Source organism: Lissotriton vulgaris, chromosome 7 (assembly GCF_964263255.1).
Source record: "Lissotriton vulgaris chromosome 7, aLisVul1.2, whole genome shotgun sequence".
NCBI classification, from domain to species: Eukaryota; Metazoa; Chordata; class Amphibia; order Caudata; family Salamandridae; genus Lissotriton; species Lissotriton vulgaris.
Genome location: NC_141695.1, coordinates 1,108,413,859 through 1,108,433,142, shown reverse-complemented (window position 1 = coordinate 1,108,433,142; position 19,284 = coordinate 1,108,413,859). Strand labels below are relative to the sequence as shown.

General features: G+C 45.5%; 1 protein-coding gene across 4 annotated transcripts in view; it reads right to left on the bottom strand.

Annotated features, from left to right (window-relative positions):
* Positions 1 to 19,284, bottom strand: part of P4HA2 (prolyl 4-hydroxylase subunit alpha 2) — a 305,296-nt gene that overhangs the window by 220,614 nt on the left and 65,398 nt on the right. For all 4 annotated transcript variants that reach the window (XM_086931565.1, XM_086931562.1, XM_086931563.1 and 1 more), the window contains 2 exons: positions 17,087 to 17,183; positions 1,322 to 1,473 (listed from right to left, as the gene is read on the bottom strand). In XM_086931565.1, the coding sequence (XP_086787691.1) occupies positions 1,322 to 1,473; positions 17,087 to 17,183 (249 nt within the window). The remainder of the gene's footprint in view (positions 1 to 1,321; positions 1,474 to 17,086; positions 17,184 to 19,284) is intronic.

Sequence of the window (19,284 nt, the reverse complement as noted above, 5' to 3'; positions counted from 1 at the left end):
GTGTTGTGTGCAACATAGAAAGCTTTCCATTACTGAGTCATACTCCATCACCAAACATGGTATCCTGCTCCATTTGATATTGGGCTTCTGTTCCCTGTCCCACCCGACGGCGACAGCCATGGGTTTCGCTATTAGTGAAAGCGGGACGGGCATGCCACATGCTCGCATAAGCTCTCAGCGCCGACAGCAACCCCCCATCTGCCAAGGGTGGGCGCAGACATGCAGCAAAGAAGGGAAATGGTTGTTGGCTGCGCCAGATTGCTATCTGCATTACTCTACCACCACCGACACTGCATAGACTCAAGGGAGACGGGGAGTGCGCGGGGATGGCAATCAGTCACTGGTCATTAGACCACTTCTAATGAGCTGGGTTTTTAATGATCTCACATAAGAACAGAGAAAAATTAAACTAAGTGTGAACTGATCTTACTTCGGAGCGGTTAGAACCCTCGTTTTAAATTTGGTGCGACTGATAGAGGGCACTAGGGAAGAAACAGATTGACAAGTGAGATGTGCTTCTTGATCCTAGTCACCAGACTGAATGCAGTGAGCTCCAACTAAGCCAGTTACTGGGAAACAATTCCTCCATAACCAATAACATAACACCCGGCGGGTGTAGGAGACGCCTGTGCAATTAAGGATTTACTTGACTCAATGCTGCATGTAGAAAGTAGGAATGTATCTGTTATTTGACGTGCGTCATACTTTTGCTCAACACAGACCAGGTGACGTCAAGTATCCGAGCACTACACAACATCTTGAGGCCTTATTTAATAGGATGAGCAGTTACATTAGGTAACATACTTTGCAAATAGCAATGCTCAAGCGTTATTTGGGTAACAAAGTTCATAAAAGGACCTCCAAAAAAGAATTGCTTTGAGCTCTCTCCTTTGTATTTTAAGCCAGAGCCCCGGGGCCACTTGACCTCATGGCAGTTATAATTTGGGAGATGCCATTCTAAAGCTTTTGTTGCTTTCTGAATTTTGCACCATTTCACGTGTAGAAATCAAGCTCTGGTTAACTTGACATGTACACCAATTACATGTAATTGGCTAAAGCAGTGTATGACCACAGAGCAGAAACTCAACTTAGTCACAACTTTAGATGTCCTGAAGAGAGGCAACACCATGTAACTAACAAACTGGGGAAAAACGCACATTAACAATATTCAAATTTCAGAATGAGGGGGATCGTGGTGGACTGTGACATTTATTTATTCTGCTTATTAATTGTCTCCAAGTAATTGTTCAAGCACAAACATGAGATGGCAGGTAGAGCGGCAAGGTAATTACCTTTTAACTAACCTGTGACATTGTCTTACCTTTTGAAGAGTCCTGAAGGATCAGCGTTTCAAGGTCCACCCAATCAGTGTTTAAACGCTTTACCAGCTTGTAGGCATTCACCGGGTGAGCTAGATAACCTTCCGGGTCCAATGTTGACTTTGTAGTGAGCTCTTCAACTTGCGCAGCCCATCTACAGAAAACAATTACAATTGTCTGTTTGAATGGTTCATGTATTTCATTAGTTAGGCTGTTAAATCTTCTCACGGCTTCAAACTGAATCAGACTGATCATAGCCTTCGCCCTGGCATGCTCATCATTCACTCTGGTCCCCCCAAGAAACTCACTGTCAGGCTCCACCGGATTCAGGACCAAGCACCCAGATTGTGCCTTACCGCTGCCAGCAGCACCACATCGAACCTACTCAGATGGCTTTGACTCTGTCAGCCCATTGGCTCAGCCATCTATCATGTGAAACACGGGAGCAGATAGCAACTCTGACTCCGAAGCTGACAGACCATCCACTAGTAACCAATCTAAGCAGGGTCCTTTTTTAGGGGACGGTTACACACGAGGGAACAGAGGAGGAGGTGGCCCTCAGAATTGGACAGGCCCAGGAGATGGGGCAAGGAACGGGGACAAGGGATGTCTCGTGTCAGATTCTACCAACCAGAAACCCATGGGGAAATATCCACGTGGAAACAAACTTACAGATGGTAGAACAAACAATAGATCACATACAAAGTCCCAGTATGATAGAAGACACTAGGATCAATAACATGGAGTGTGGTATTATCCAGCTGGAGGCACACATAGATACCACCTCATGCGCTCTGCCTGATAACCCTAGGGAAGTGAACAATATGAGCCACCGAGGGTCACAGTTAGAAACCATCCCAACCACCCTGCCTGACAACCATAGTGAAACAAACGATATGAGCCACCAAAGGTTACAGGAAACTAATATGAATGAAAACAACCAAGTGGAACGGATTGATACTCAGGATATGGTACCTTTAGATGCCATTATAAACTTGTCCAACCATGTTATGACTGTTGCAGAGAGGAGCATCCTAGCAAAAGGATTAACATTTGTACAAACGGCAATACCGGATCCATTTAAGATACAACTGGAACTACAAAGATTTTTCCGTAAGATCCGTTTGAAGTATTTCTTTTCGAAAAACACTTATAGCCCCAACTGCACTGCAACTCCTTTCAAACCTCCCTCGGAATTTACACCTGCAGCATTCATGATGAGTGAGAGAATCTTGGTCTTTGAAAAGATTGTGACGGAGGAAGTGACCCAGTTACTCAAAGTCCAGAAATATATTCCGTATAACATCAGTAAGGAAGAGCGCCTTGCCCTAGCAGACCTGGGACATAACAAATCAATTGTCATTAACCCCTTAAGTGCTGCGTCGGTGCGTTGGCCGACGGCAGCACTACCTCCCCAGTGCTGCGCACGACCATTGGACGTCCATTCAGCACTAGTTCCAATGGACAGCGCAGCACTGGGGAGGGATGTTTACTAGCATCTATGAGGTTAAGGCGGCTGACAAGGGGGGAGCGGTGGTAATACAGAACAGACAAGATTACTCTAATGAAATCAAACATCAATTGGAGATGATACAGAGTTACCGACGTATCGCATATGATCCAGTAAATGAGATAAAGACCCTAATAAAGACCGCCATAGAGGATGCTACAAAGGAAGGCTTTTTAAGTAAGAAGAAATCCGAATTCTTAAACCAAAAGGAGCCCAGGACACCTACAATTTACACGCTGCCGAAAGTGCATAAACGTTTGAAAAATCCCCCGGGGCGACCAATTGTCTCGGGCTGTGGCTCAATATTAGAGCCACTGAACAAATTCATAGATCACTTCTTACAGCCTTTTGTTCCACTGACGAAATCATATGTGCGGGACACTATGCACATTATTGAACTATTGGAAGAATTTCCCTTTGATCCAGAAAAAAACATAATGGTGACAGTTGATGTGTCATCATTATACACATCAATCCCTCAAGAGAAAGCCATCGAGATAATGAGAGAAACACTGGACCGGAGACCAAGACCGCACTGGATTCCAACATCGTTCATAATTACCCTATTGGAAGTAGCTATGCGAAAGAACTATTTTGTTTTTGAAAATCAATTTTATTTCCAAAGTAAGGGAGTGGCGATGGGGGCTACATATGCCCCCAGCCTGGCGAACATCTTTATGGATCAATATGAGGAAGACCACCTATACACAGACCGGAACCCATACCTCAATAACATCGAGGTATGGAAAAGATATATTGACGATTTCATTATGGTGTGGAACGGTGACAAGGAAACATTAAACAATTTTTTTAAATGGCTAAACCAGAGAGGTGAGGACATACAATTTACAATGGCCAGTAGCACTGTATCAATAAACTTCCTCGACCTCACTTTTAAATCGGAGGATTGTAAGCTATACTGTGATTTATACAGGAAGCCCCTGGAATGGAACACCTTATTGATGTATAAATCCCATCATCCACGCAGCTTAAGAGACAACTTGCCATTGGGCCAGTTTCTCCGCTTAAGAAGAAATTGTAGTCAAAGAAAAGATTTTTTCCATGAGGCTGACGAACTTACCAAGCGTCTAAAAGATCGGGGATACTCAGGAAATCTGCTAAAGCGTGCGAAGAAGAGGGCCTGGTATAGCCCGAGGGAAGATTTACTTGAGGTCAAGGCGAAAAAAGAAAACCTGAACAACATCTTGTGTGTTACGACCTACAACATAAAAAGTAATGATGTAAAAAAGATTGTATCAAAGTACTGGAATCTGGTTGCTGGAGAATTGAAGACTGAAGAAAAACCCATTTTTGCCTTCAAGAGAGGAAGGAATGTGAGGGATGTAGTTGTACATGCCTACCTGGAACCAGAAAGACAACCAGATCTCCGGAGTATGTTGAGTTTGCCACCCATCATTGGCCATTTTAAGTGCGGTTCTTGCAAGGCCTGTGACCTTTGTCAGGAGGGGAACCAATTCACACACGTAGGCAGGACATACAAACTCCATGACTTCAGCAATTGCAATAGCTCCCATCTGATTTCTGCAATATTGTGCCCATGTACGAAAATATATGTAGGACAAACGACCCAAAAAATAAAGACACGCATCCTACAACACATGAGTAGAGTAAAATGTAAAACACAGGGAGCACCGTTGGTAGAGCATTTCAACACTCATAAACATACTCCTCAAGATATAAAATGGTGGGTCTTAGAAAAGATACATATTAACCCAAGGGGAGGCTCAATCTCAAATGCACTAAAATATAAGGAATGCCGCTGGATACATTCCTTAGACTCAGTGAGAAATGGATTGAATGAGACTGAGGAAACCAATAGACAAATGGGACAACTATGATTAAGAACTTTGTGAAATGTTTCCTGATATTTGTATTTGAGATGTAGGTACCTGTTTTATAAAGTCTGGTTGATAATGAATATATGATCAGATGTTTCAGTGATATACTTGCATACCTTTGTAAATTTCTTTGAATGTGTATCTTTGCATTTGTAATAATGTTGTATATATTGTAAAACAGAAATTTTATGAGCGCAATGCTGTTTTAATTAACAATATAATGTACACCTTGGTACTATTTCGTGCCATTCTGAACGTATCCAAGGAATGTCACGATAGATCACTGAGATATGTGACCCGCTTGCCCCCTCCGGAGGTATATACAAGACGTGGCAGCATAACTTTAAGTTATAATTTTAGAATTCATTTGTCCTGTGCCAGCACTTAGAGACAAACATGTTACATGGCAACATCTCTTCGGATTGCCTATGCAACCGAGTAGTTCCGGGTCCTTGATAGAAGCACTACCAATACGTGCCTGGTCGGGTTAAAGATTCCCTCCCCACGTCTGCAAACTCTAATTTCTATGGCAACCACGCAGCGCCGACCGTGTCATACGCTAGCGTGAAGACCCAGTCGGCGTATGACCAATCGGAACATGTACACTAACTGGTTGTCAGGGTAATCGCGCAGTCCAAGCGAACACTGCGTCATGACGTCGCTTTAATCAACCCGGCGGCATTTTTACTTAGAGCGGTTAGCGCCGGGGATTGTAAAGACGCCGGTACATTTGATGCAGTCGTGACCACGCGAGGAAGGAAGAGGTTTCTCCTCCAGCATTTCGAATTTAATTAAAGGTAAGCCTAGTCCCCGTATTGATGCCCATGCTAATATACTAACAGTTGGGGCATCGCTGTGACAGTGCACTAATCCCTACTTTTTATCCTGATTTTCAGTGCTATCCTTTGGCTCTTCAAAACATATGTTGAAGCACGACTGGGTACAAGAATAATCCAAATACTCAGGTGAGCTCAAGCATAGGCATACTGTATGACTCGTGCCCAGTTTTTGCCTCATTAATATAATATTCTAAATACATACCCCTCGTTTTCCCAGTCAGGATAAAAGTTCGCACAGCGGTTCAATAAGAACAACCATCGGGGGAGCATTCCACGCACCACCGATAGGTCAGAAAAAGAGGAAATGGGCTAATTCATATTGTCCCAACTCTATGTAACCAAGGTATTAATTAGGTCCTCTATCTATCTGAACAGACGCACGCAGTTCAAGCTATTCAAGATACACCACCTTTACAGTTGATTTATTCTGAAGGTGAGTGCAATCAGGTCTTCCACAGGCACTACTAATTAGATGCCTCTCAGAATACCCGTATTAAAACACCTCCCCTTTTTAATTACTTAGGCTGTTCCGTCCCCTCCCAGTCCTGATGAAGACCCGTGTTTGACGCCATATGTGCGCGCTTAGAGGGTCGAAACGTCGACGAATGGCTGGATCTGTATTTTCAATACCCTGTGATGAAAATTGACCTATGTGGTATACAGTGGTATATGTGTGATTGCACAGACCAAAGTTGAATCATTGTATATTTTCCCTGTATATAAGTATTGTACAGTTTTTGTTCACTTTTGCGCCGCCAGCACTGAGCACTAAATGTCACAAAATTGCACTTTTTCACGTATTGTACAGTCTTCTCTTGAAAATTACAAAGAGTATTTATGAATGACTACAATTCATACAATAGTGCATAAATAAATGATTGGTGTGGGATTCTGATCTTTTTTGTATTTCATCGGAGACTGCTCAGGAACAGACAGTGTATTTGAGAAAATTGATCTCGACTCCTCATCCCTCCTGATTGGATATTAACATTTCCTGCCACCAGTTGAGCTGTGCCTCCTATCAAGTAAGACCCTGGAGTTACTGAAATCCAATGCAAATCACTACATACAAACAGACTGATTCATGAAGCCAGATTGCGATCGCAATAGCTGCGAAAAAGCTATTGCGATCGCAATTTGATGAAAAGGAATTCAAGACCAAAAATTGCGAATTCGCTAATTTTTTTTGCGATATCGCAATTAAATTTGCAGAATTCTGGAAGAAGCCTATTAGCGAATCAGTAATTGCGAGAAACCATGGATTCTGCGAATAAAAATGGCGATATCGCAAATAAATCGAATTCGCAATTCATGAAAAATCGCAAATTGCGAAAACCCAAAAAATCGCATTTTGCGACGCGCAATTTAAGGAGAACCCAAACTAGGTGGTAACCAGTAAGGGGAAAAAAGTTTTTGAAAAAACGTTTCCTAATTAGCAACAGGTGCAGGCCTGACCAAACATATTTAAGGAGATGCAGCTGCAGCATCAGGACTCTCACAATGCAAGGACTCCACCAGCGGGTCACCCTTCGGGGCCAAACCAGAGAGCAAATATACGCAAAGTACCGCCTGAATGGGCCAATGATCATCAAGCTAATCCAGGACCTAGACCCCCTGATGCAGCACCCAACAAGGCGGACCAATGCTGTGCCCACACATGTCCAGGTATTGTGCAGCCTGCACCTTCTGGCCTCCGGAAGCTTTCAGGGGATAGTTGCAGTTGCAGGGGGGATATCCCAGCCCACCATGTCCCGCTGCCTAAGGAGTTTCCTAGATGCAATGCTGACCCAGCTACACCACCACATCTCATTCCCCACCAGCTAACAGGACTTGGATGAGACCAAGCATCAATTTTACAATGTTGCTCAATTTCCACATGTGATAGGATGCATTGACTGTACCCACATCCACATCTGCCCACCAGCACAAACGGAATATATGTACCGCAACCGCAAGTCCTACAACTCCCTCAACATCCAGATGGTGTGCAATGCTAAGACATACATCACGGACATAGTGGCACAGTACCCGGGTAGCACACATGACTCCTTCATATTCCGGCACAGCGGCCTCCACACACGACTGGCCAGAGGAGACTTTGGTGAAGGACACCTACTCGGTAAGTACACTTGCCCCACAATGTTACACTGTGATGATGTAGCTGCGCAGCACAGGCCCTCACCCTCTGCTCCTCTCATTCAGGTGACAGTGGCTACGCTCTCCGTGAGTACCTCCTCACCCCATACCTCAACCCTGCAACACCACAGCAACGGCGTTATAATGTAGAACACATACGCACAAGAAATTGCATTGAGAGGACATTTGGCCTTCTGAAGAGCAGATTCCACATACTTCACAAGACTGGTGGGGCCATGAAATACGAGCCTGAGGTCTGCTGCCGCATTGTGGCTGTGTGTGCAATACTACACAACATGGCTACCAAGCGCCGGATACCTGTAGAGATATCTGGCAGTGAGTCGGAAGGGGACCACCGCCCACCTGCACATGCGCATCATGCACGCGGGGAAAATCCTGCTGAAGGACACAGACTGCACAACCAAATCACAATGAACTGTTTCTAGTGCACCCACTCCCCTCACCCAACACTTCACTCATGCATGACAATGGAAATAATGACATGAGTCTGATGTACTATTGTTGAATAAATATTATTGTTGGTTGCACAATAATATGGCATTATTTCAAACAGTAACATATGAGGAGTATTGCGCCATACTGCTCAATATTTTGTAGTGGACATGCTTATGTCAGCAGCATGTCCCTGCCCTATGTACATTAAAGTCATTGGCGCCTCCAGCGCGAAGCTCCCAGTCGCCTCTCGAGCTCTTCCTCCGGCAGAGCATGTGATGCCGCACTGGGCCTGCTGCTGCGGCGTGGAACACTGACCTGTGACGAAGACAGGCTGCTGTGACTCGATGTCCCCTCGCTTGTGTCATCCCCTCCTTCGTGGCCTTGGCCAGTTGGCTGCAGAGCCTGGACAGCAGTGGTTACCTGCTTGAGTGCCCGTGCCACGTCCTGACAGCATTGTACCATCTGGAGTTGCATTGCCAGAGACCTACAGGACAGCTGGGAGGTGGCGTTTCCAATTACGTAATTTGAGCAAGTGTACGCTGAGAGGTGTCTGAGGAGCTGGCGGTGGCGGCGGCGGGTGAGGTTACGCTTTCTGTCCATGGCCGCTGTGTTTGCCTCCATAGCTGTGCTCACCCCGTCGGCAAGATTGGCAACATTCCTGCCTGTGTTGTGCAGCTGCAGGTTTATAGCTGCTAGGTGTCGTGCCTGTAATTGGTGCACGTGCAGCATGCGTCGCTCTATTCAGAGCCCTGGCACACGCACAGTCATCCCCCCTCCTGCCGGTGCGTGGTGTATCCTGGCGCCGCTCCCTGACATGCCTGCTGGCGTGGGTGGGCACAGTGGGTGTGCGTTGTGTCGCTGGTCTTGCAGCACCTGATGTTGACGGTGCCACTGACATGGGTCTTGCAGCTGGCAATGGTGGTGTGCCTGATGTAGCTGGCGTTGCAGGTGGTGGTACGCATGCTGGCACTGGTGCTTAGACAGATGGAGCTGGTTGTGTGGATGTATCTTCCTCACCCTCAGGCTCCTCTTGTGTATCATCAATCTGCAGCCCCTCACTGTCGCTGCTGTTGTTATCTGCACCACCTGTGATGGAAAGTGGACGTTGATAAATTACATGTATCTTTGACATGTGAGGTTGCCAAATGCATGCTGGCTACCATTCCCTGACTGGCTGTTGCATTGCGTACATTAGGACATGTCTGGCTGCATGGGACTTTTTGTACATTGTGGTCAGACTACATGTCCCACAATGCAATAGGGATGTTCTGATGTGCATGGGCTGCATGACTGGGGTTTATTATGAGTGGCTATAGGGTCATGGCCATTGTTAGGAGACAGGGTCGCAGTCGCATGGTACTTACCTTGGCTGTCTTGGGTGGGTCGGGATGAGTCCATACGGGTTACCCCCACACATGCCTCAGGCTGCAATGTGTCCTCCACATGATCCTCCAATGGGGTGTTGGGAGGGACTGTAGGCTCTCCCCCTCCAGTTGCAAGGCGCTCACCCAGCCTCTCAGCCACCCTCTCCTTGGCACGACCTCGGAGGTCGTACCACCTCTTTTTGAGGTCGTCAATGGATCTCTGTGTGACTCCAACAGAGTTCACTTTGGCGCGGATGCGTAGCCACAGTCGCCGTTTCTCGGCCTCAGGCACCCTCCTGGAGTCCTTGCCAAAAAGTTTGTCATGGTCTTTACAGACTCCATCGATGAGATGCTCCAGCTCCTGTTCCGAGAACTTGATTTTGCGCTTTATCCCGGTGTCACTGGGCCCTGCTGCTACTTCCTGTGACATAGATGCAGTCTGCAGTATCCAAATGCAAAAACTGGAGGTGGTTGGACTGGAGCTCTGAGTAGTGCTGCTTCCAATTCTGCCTCAGTGTTCTCAATGAGGGAGGGAACTGCCTGCTTCCTGGTGATGTCATCACTGTGCTCGAAATGCGACTTCAAGTTTTTGCGATCTCGCTATTAGCGAGATCGCAATTTGCGATTTCGCTAATAGCGAGATTGCAATTTCAACACGGAAATTGACAGATTTAGCGATTTTTCAGCGATTTCGGAATAATCGCTATCGGCTTTTGCGGCCGAATGCGAATCGCTAAATTTTATCATAGATTTAAATGAATCCCATTATGCGAATTCTAAATTGCGATTCGGTATTAATCGCAATTTAGAATTCGCAGAATTTTGTTTTCATGAATCGGTCTGAAACTCACAGTAAATATATAAATGCCTTCACATATGTATATTCACCCATTTAGCCTGAAATGGCGGATTAATCCAATATTTACCCTGAATACAGTCTAATAGCTCCATGTAACTTCCAACCCACCCCTTGTACAAAATCACATTGTATTACTTAATTCCGCCAGCTTAAGATTTTAATAAATATGACATGAAAACAAGTTTAGCTTTGCTTTCACTTTCAGTGATACGATATTAAAATTACATGTAATAGCAATTAACGTCTGGCAAACGTGTCGCACAAAGTACAAAGAATGCTGGTTTTCTACAAAAAAGTGTGAAACTTTGAATTAATCATAAAAACATAGCATTCCTCACTGCACAATAGATCCTGCCTTTTTACCCTATGCAGTGGTGATCCTATTAAAGGCAATAATTCCATTCCACTCTCCCCTATTTAATTATTTCACATGCACACTACAGCACATAGGTCAGGCGAGCGTGGCTGTACATAATGAACTAAAGCGAGGGTCGCACCACCACCACCGCCCGTGACAAACGATGACATACAGAGATGGGAGTCACTGTAACCGAAAGGCTCGGAATAGGATAGGTGATTGAAGTTACAGAAATGGCATAATGATAGTTTAAAAAAGTTTTGATGCACACTTTGGTATTGGGAAAAAAGAGGCAGATAAGTAGGGGTCTTGCTAACGCCATACATGATAAAAATCCGAAAAAGGGCAATCCTCCTGTGAGATCCTGCTCCTTTTTCACCCAGACCGGATCTCATTCACTCATTTAAAGGGGGTTCCTGGTATCTTAACCTAAAGGGCTGGTCTTGCTCACCTTTCTTCCTAGCAGCTCATAATCCCCTCTCTTGACAACAGCTGCAATCCACTCTACTTCACTTTTAATCCTCTGCTACCAGCACTTGGCAACTACTTTTGCACTGAAGTGGCGGCATTCACACATCGGGAGAAACCGATTCACATTTTATAGTATATCTTCAAACCCTGAATCAGAATTTGGAATTTGATAGAATACACCAAAAAACAAAAAAGTGCTCTCTAAGTTGAAGAATCTCAAAGATATGGGTGGGGCGAATGGCTCGTGCCTTAAAGACAGCAGTAGATCTGAAGGGTGAGATCTATTATGAACACAGTGTAGGGTCAGGTGCACACAAGAATAGGTGCACAGTAGGAGTCATGCTCTGTAAGCACTGGTTACCTTTTCGAAAACGCTAAAGTGATATTTGGGACATCATCAAATTTCTTTATTTGGTTTCATAATCAAGAAAACCATAAAAGCACAATATAAAAACCAGGATAAAATAGCATGGTACAATAAATACAATCTCATAAACCAGCCTTTACGGGAGCCAGGATCAGGTGATAAATACAAAATGCATCAGAAATTCCAAACAACAATAATGTTAGGATAAAACTACGAAAGACAGTACATTTAAGTCAGTAGCTAACAATTAAAATGAAAATTAGGGAGCAACCCAACTAATCACAGCTCGCCCTCAGTTTAATAGAAGACTTAAACAAGCATTTGCAATGCAATGGTCTCGGCATCATTAAAGGTAGAGCTATTGGCATTGCTCATGACATTTTTTTTCTTTAAATCAAAAATAAAACTCTGCCCTCACCACTCTGCACTCACCACTCTGCACTCACCACCACTCACCACTCTGCACTCACCACTCTGCAGTCACCACCACTCTGCACTCTGCACTCACCACCACTCTGCACTCACCACCACACTGCACTCACCACCACACTGCACTCACCACCACACTGCACTCCCCACCACTCTGCACTCACCACCACTCTGCACTCACCACCACTCTGCACTCACCACCACTCTGCACTCACCACCACTCTGCACTCACCACCACTCTGCCCTCACCACTCTGCACTCACCACTCTGCACTCACCACTCTGCACTCACCACCACTCTGCACTCACCACCACTCTGCACTCACCACCACTCTGCACTCACCACCACTCTGCACTCACCACCACTCTGCACTCACCACCACTCTGCACTCACCACCACTCTGCCCTCACCACTCTGCCCTCACCACTCTGCCCTCACCACTCTGCCCTCACCACTCTGCCCTCACCACTCTGCCCTCACCACTCTGCCCTCACCACTCTGCACCACTCACCACTCTGCACCACTCACCACTCTGCACCACTCACCACTCTGCACCACTCACCACTCTGCACTCACCACTCTGCACTCACCACTCTGCACTCACCACTCTGCACTCACCACTCTGAACTCACCACTCTGCACTCACCCTCACCACTCTGCACTCACCCTCACCACTCTGCACTCACCACTCTGCACTCACCACTCTGCACTCACCACTGTGGATGAGTAAAACATCCCTTATGTTAGTGTGAAGAAACCCCACAGGAGGCACCGGCATGTGCGCAGCTCGGAAGGTATAGTTATTAGCTCCTGTGCACTATTTTGATATGGCCGCTAGCATTGTACTCTTATTAGTGTGATCACAACATATAGGCTGTACAATATACTTACAGTGTGAGCTTTAACCTTCAATGCGCACTCCCTCTGTGAGCTCAATTTGGGTGTGTACAACACAGTATCACTGTGTGAACGCAGTGAATAGTTCACGAATGAGGACAATTTTCAGTGTATGTGTACCACACGTGTGTAAATTATCACGAAGTACCTACACCCAGATTTCCTAACTTTTGTTTCTCCGTTGACTAGGGTGGCTAAACCTTTATAAATCAAAAGATGATATGGAGGGGGGGGGTGTATAGTTCACGAAGCATGCACACAAAGACCTGCACTAACACACACCCCAATGACAGAGTGATGATGTGAGCCAATGGCTTGGAGTGGACGGCGTCATCCTTTCCCGTCTGGTGACGAGTGTAGCACTTATAGAAAATTTCCAAATCTCTGCTGTAATATTGTTTCCCAAGTTCATCAGTACAAAGCGACAAGAGCCGCAGCGCCTCATAGGAAGAGAGGGGCCAGGACTGCTGAGTCACATCCAGTGCTGGAATGGTATGAAAAACCATACACTGGGTTTCAGTGTGCAGCAGAGAAAAGCGCGTGGATTCTCGCGAGGCAGACTGGTGAAATCAGGGTCTGACAGTCAACAAATACATTTATTTAAAAGAAAATAAATTGGCTGTTCCAGCTTATTCGTTCCCAGAGAGGCTGCGTTTAAAATCTCTCACAGGGTTAAGACACTCGCGGCCGCCCCGGAAGTCAGGCACGGTCGCCTGTGACGGGGGCGGGGCCACGTTCACACCGGAAGAGGAGGCAGGCGGAGTCGTAGCGTCTCGCGGCCCGGGGCTCCTGTGAGCGGTGTAGAGCCCCGGGGCCGCGCCAGCAGGAGGTTGGGCGCCGCGTGCTGAGGTAAGGTAAGTTCCAAAAGTCTGGAGCGCGATTGGTGCACTTGTGTGTGTGTATGCTCGTGTGTGTGTGTGTATGTATGTGTACGGCGGGGGAGAGGGAGGGGGAGGGGGGCCTCGGTGCACTTGTGTGTGTGCGCGCGTGTGTGTATGAGTCAGGGGTGGTGTCTCTGTATGTATGTATGTGCGTGCGTGCATGGGCGCGTGTGTGTGTGTATGCGCATGCGTGTGTGGTGCTTGCGCTTCCCAGGAGACAGGGCCTGGCCACAGCGCGCGTTCCAGTTACAAATCGCCTGGAAGGATGCGCGTGGCCAGGACTGTCTCCTGGGAATGATAGTCGCTGACAAAAGATCTCGGCGGAGACGCGCTTCCGCGCGTTGACGCCGAGACCTAAAAAACGTAAACATGAAATACTATATTGCCCGATAACATCTAGAGAAATATGAATGCAGGCCGAACTTGTTTAAAGTTGGCATGTTTCAAAATGGGCATTAGGTATGATTTTCTTGGGGTATCATAATATGGACAGAACATTGTAAAATGAAGCATGTCCTGCGTAGAAGTGTAGAAGTACCGTTGCAGCCGCAGGACGCGAGCTTGCCCTCGGTTTGCACCCCGAGGATGAGATAAGAATAAATAAAACAGGTCAAATCGAAACCTGGTCAGGAGGAATCTATCATAAAAGTTCACTAAGCCAAGTATATATGGCTCCGCTTTCACTGTGGACCTTAAAATAACAAAGTGGCAAACGCTTGGCTTCATGAGCTCCTTCTCCTCTCTTACTAAACGTGAACTTCAGGGTGGGAATGTCTGTTTTACAGATACCCTGAGGAGCAGAGAAAAGATTGCTTCTTCCTAGATTAGTTAGAGTTCTTTTAATGTATTTCAACCACGATATCCTTAGGGCTTGATCCAAAGATAAACCATCTTTAAGAATAGCCTTGTTTAACGATTCCCCCTCCTTGACCCCTATTTCTAAGCATAGAGACAGTGGGCTAAATGCTACCTTGTCTGTGATATAGGGCATGCCCAGTTCTTCATGGGCAATGAAAAGAGGGGATATCCTGAGGGACGGATAACAAACTTTTCATGAACTTATTTTCCGAGATTTGGACATCCCCAGATGTCACTATCATACAAAACGTTTGACAGAGACTTTGCTCTATACAACTCCAGGAGGGCCCCCACTGGTATTTTACCCAATCTTGCTGCAAAGTTATTGGGACCAACCAGAAGGTGACGTAAGGATTCTACAAACTAGGACTGAAAAGAAGTTAGACATAAAAATACTATTCACTTAACTACTGGAAAATCAAAAGGTTCAGGACTGAATTCACACTTATAATTAAAGAACAGAAGTCTAAAATGTTGGCTGTGGACATAAAATAAATCTTAAAAACAGTATTTTTCTGACTGGACTTCTTCTGAAAAACGTTGTTCAGTTACTAAGGACTTTGGTTAGATGCATCCATCTAGAGGGCAACATAATTGAAAATTTCTATAAATATCTTAAATTCAATCACACCTGGCTTGTAGTCTTTTGACCAAATGTTTGGTGACTGTGCTTTCTAAGACGCCCAGTTCAGTGCCTTCCCAGTTCAATTTATGGGACCAGCCTTTGGTATGAACTGTGTGGCTATTGTTGAAACATTGTTATTTAAATCTTTAATGTATCCTCCATTCACCACCATGTTGCTACTCCAGGAGGAGCTGGGTATTGTCTGCACTGTGCTCAGCTAAAACCCCTATTTTTTTGGAAACAGTTGTGGAATAATCCAGACTTTGCAGTACTCAGACTCCGTCAGAGATCTTTCCAGGGAGGGGATAGGATCCGTCACTTGGTTTAAATACCTTAGTATCCTGTGTTCTAATCTAGACCTTGCTGACATTTCCACCCTCCACACCCTACACCACCACACGCCAGGACTTATTAGAGGGCAGGGATAGATATGCAGTTAAGTCTTGATTCTGCAAATGGATTGAGATCTTGAATCAAATGTCCTTACTATCGATCCCGAGAGGCAATACCCATCTTGCCAAGAAAAAAGTCAGAGGCTGCGAGCCAGATCTGGAGAAGATGTACCTTTCACTCACTCAGTCACTTTAGACTATGCAACGATGAGAACATGGAGCAATGCTACAACCGGATAACGAAGTAATGCTGCTTGATAATGGAACAATGCTACAACTTAATAATGGAGAAATGCTACTACCTGATAATGGAGCATTGCTACAACCTGATAACGGAGCAAGGCTACAACCTGATAACCGAGCAATGCTACAACCTGATAACGGAGCAAGGCAACAACCTGAGAACGGAGCAAGGCAACAACCTGAGAACGGAGCAAGGCAACAACCTGATAACAGAGCAATGCTGCAACCTGATAACGGAGCAATGCTGCAACCTGATGACAGAACAATGCTGCAACCTGAGAACGGAGCAATGCTACAACCTGATAACGGAGCAATGCTACAACCTGATAATGGAGCAATGCTACAACCTGAGAACGGACCAATGCTACAACCTGAGAACGGACCAATGCTACAACCGGATAATGGAGCAATGCTACAACATGAGAACGGAGCAATGCTACATTCTGAGAATGGAGCAATGCTACAACCTGATAACAGAGCAATCCTACAACCTGGTAATGGAGCAATCCTACAACCTTATAATGGAGCGATCCTACAACCTTATAATGGAGCAATCCTACAACCTGATAAAGGAGCAATGCTACAACATGAGAACTGAGCAATGCTACAACCTGGTAATGGAGCAATCCTACAACCTTATAATGGAGCAATCCTACAACCTGGTAATGGAGCAATCCTACAACCTGGTAATGGAGCAATCCTACAACCTTATAATGGAGCGATCCTACAACCTGATAATGGAGCAATGCTTACAACCCGATAATGGAGCAATGCTGCAACTTGATCTGGAGCAATGCTGCAAGTTGATCTGGAGCCTGTCTATATAAGAAAGACATGATCAAAACTAGTTTGCATTTATTTCTATTTTGACCACCCAATATGAACATGCAAAACTAAAATGGACCTTCCCACTGTTAAAGGCTTTTAATGTTAAGACCAGAGGCTTTTGCACTGTCTTGCTCAACTGCCTTTTGTTCTTTTGTGATTTACACTACTTTAACTTCTGCTTGACAGACACGCTTCACATGTTATAAATTACAAAGATGATGTGTTTCATTTGTATGTTGTCTTAACCACAATGTTATTCGTTTCTTATATGTATTGTTACTGTTTTTATATACCCAACCGTTTTATGGGTGTTATATATACCGAAAATAAAGCCAAAAATATAACACATATCGGTTATATTCATGTCTCAACATTTTAGGAATTTCCTGAATTACCTTTTGATTTGTGAAATTCGTGATTCTTCAGCGCTAACGTATTCCTTTAAAGAGTGGACTAAGTCTTTTTCCCTGTAAATGAGATCTGTCATTTGACCTGAAACGAGACAAAGTGACATACAAGAATCAAAATAATCATAATGTGCGACTACAAACAACATAATGTCCAGCTCATTATATCGTATTTTCAATTACACAGGGAGGGACGCTGTTGTGAAAGCAATAAATAATGGCAAAAAGTGAAACATTTAGGGTGGAGTAAATCAAGATGATATTGTATGTGAGGTGGGGTATATCAAAATGATATTGTATGTGTACAGATACATATATAATTACTGAAAAAAACAAAAGTTGAAGAAACATTATAATTAAGGGAAATGTTCCGTAACAAGGTAACATTTTAAACTCTAAAATACATAGAAATTCACCAGTTATAATTATATCATGTAATTATAACTCGTGCCTCTGCCATGCAGTTTTCTTATCAATAATTTCATTGCAAATCTTGCAATGACATTATTATGATGTCACAGAAGATGTCATGAGTGATGTAATATGTGGGGTAATTAGCAGTGCATGGCAAGGGTGTGAGTTACAATTACCTTAGGGCACGAGTTATGGTTACTTGAGATACTATAACTGGTGAAGTTCTGTGATATTTAGAGTTTAAAATATTACGTTGTAACTGAACAATTCACCAAACTATAATGTTACTTTGTTTTTTTGCAGTGAACTGCTAGTTTTTTAATGTAAAGTAATATTTTTTTTACCATACGTAAAGCCAACCCCCGGCACGCATGGCCTTTGGCTGTGAGTGGCGGGTGGTTGCCCGTGGGTCATGGACTGCAGGCAGGTCCTGCACCTAGCCCCCACAGGCAGCCAACCCCATGTTGCCAGGTTGCCACAGGGCCTGGTCAACCCAACCAAAGGCAGCCAACCCACCTAGAGACAGCCAATCCAACATTGCGCACAGAGTTAGCCACAGGGCCTGGCTACAGCCAACCCGCCGGGAGGCAATCAAGCTCATGTTGCCCACCGCCTTTTGCCATGTACGCCAAGAGGTTAGCCACAGGGCCGGCCTGCGTTCAGACACTGTAACCAAGCTACCCGAAGGCAGCCAACAGCCCTGTAGGGTGCTTACCCCATACCACACATAGACTTTGACATGCACAGCATAGGGTTGGCCTTCGGTCCCTGGGGACCCCATACACCGAGGTGAACATATATAATAAGAGGAGGGGGCCATTTGGCCCACCTCCCCAAACCTCATTAGGACCCGGGAACCCCCATCCCAGGATTAAGTTTATAAAAAAAGGAGGGGTGCTTCAAAGCCACTCTCCCAAACCTCATTAGGCCCAAGTACCTCATCCCCCAGGGCTCTATTCAACAAAAAAGGAGAGGAGGCCTTCATGACCCTCATCCTTGAGTCTAGTATGGCCCTGTGGACCCTATCCCCTGAGGCCTGCCTTTAATATAGGTGGGTGACCACCTGGGGCACCCACAAACACATGGACCCTATGCCCCCCCATGGCTCCTCGCATGGTGTGGGAATGGGCATTGCTCCCGCACAAAGTGAGCAGCTAATTATGCTTGCTCCCTCTCGGCTTAAGCCTTTTCGGTTCTGTATCCCTGTCCGCATCTGTGTGGGCAGGGGAACACAACACGTGTCTGCTACCAGCCAGCGTGAGGAGTTTTAAAGCCCTGGCCAACTGGGAGCAGACTTAGTTTTTCCTCCCGTTTGGCAGATGGGAGAAAAACATATTTCCCTACCCACGCTGAGGTGGAGAGGGAAACGACTACTGTGTCCCGGGGGTGGGCTTCCTGGGACACAGTAAGTGAGCGGGCCGTGGAGGGTGGGGTGTCTGGAGCGTTTGAAGGCTCAGGTAGAGGTGGCCGCCTAATTTGATCCACAGCCCTGGGGGATGGGGTCCCCATTGCCTTTTTAGGAAGGCCCCCTCTGTATGTAATTCCCATTTTTTGCATGGTTGCCCCCCACTTTTTGCCAGACATTTGATGCACTTTGACTCAAAGTTCCCTGGGTCCCTGCTAACCATGTTCCCAGGTGACCACTTTGCTGTCCCTTTGGAACTTTTGGTTGCTTCTACCCCTATAAAGACGGACATCCCTACTCAAACTATATTTAGGAGGAAGCTGAAGAATATTACGAGTACCTCGTTGGCCCCCCTGATGCAAAACTA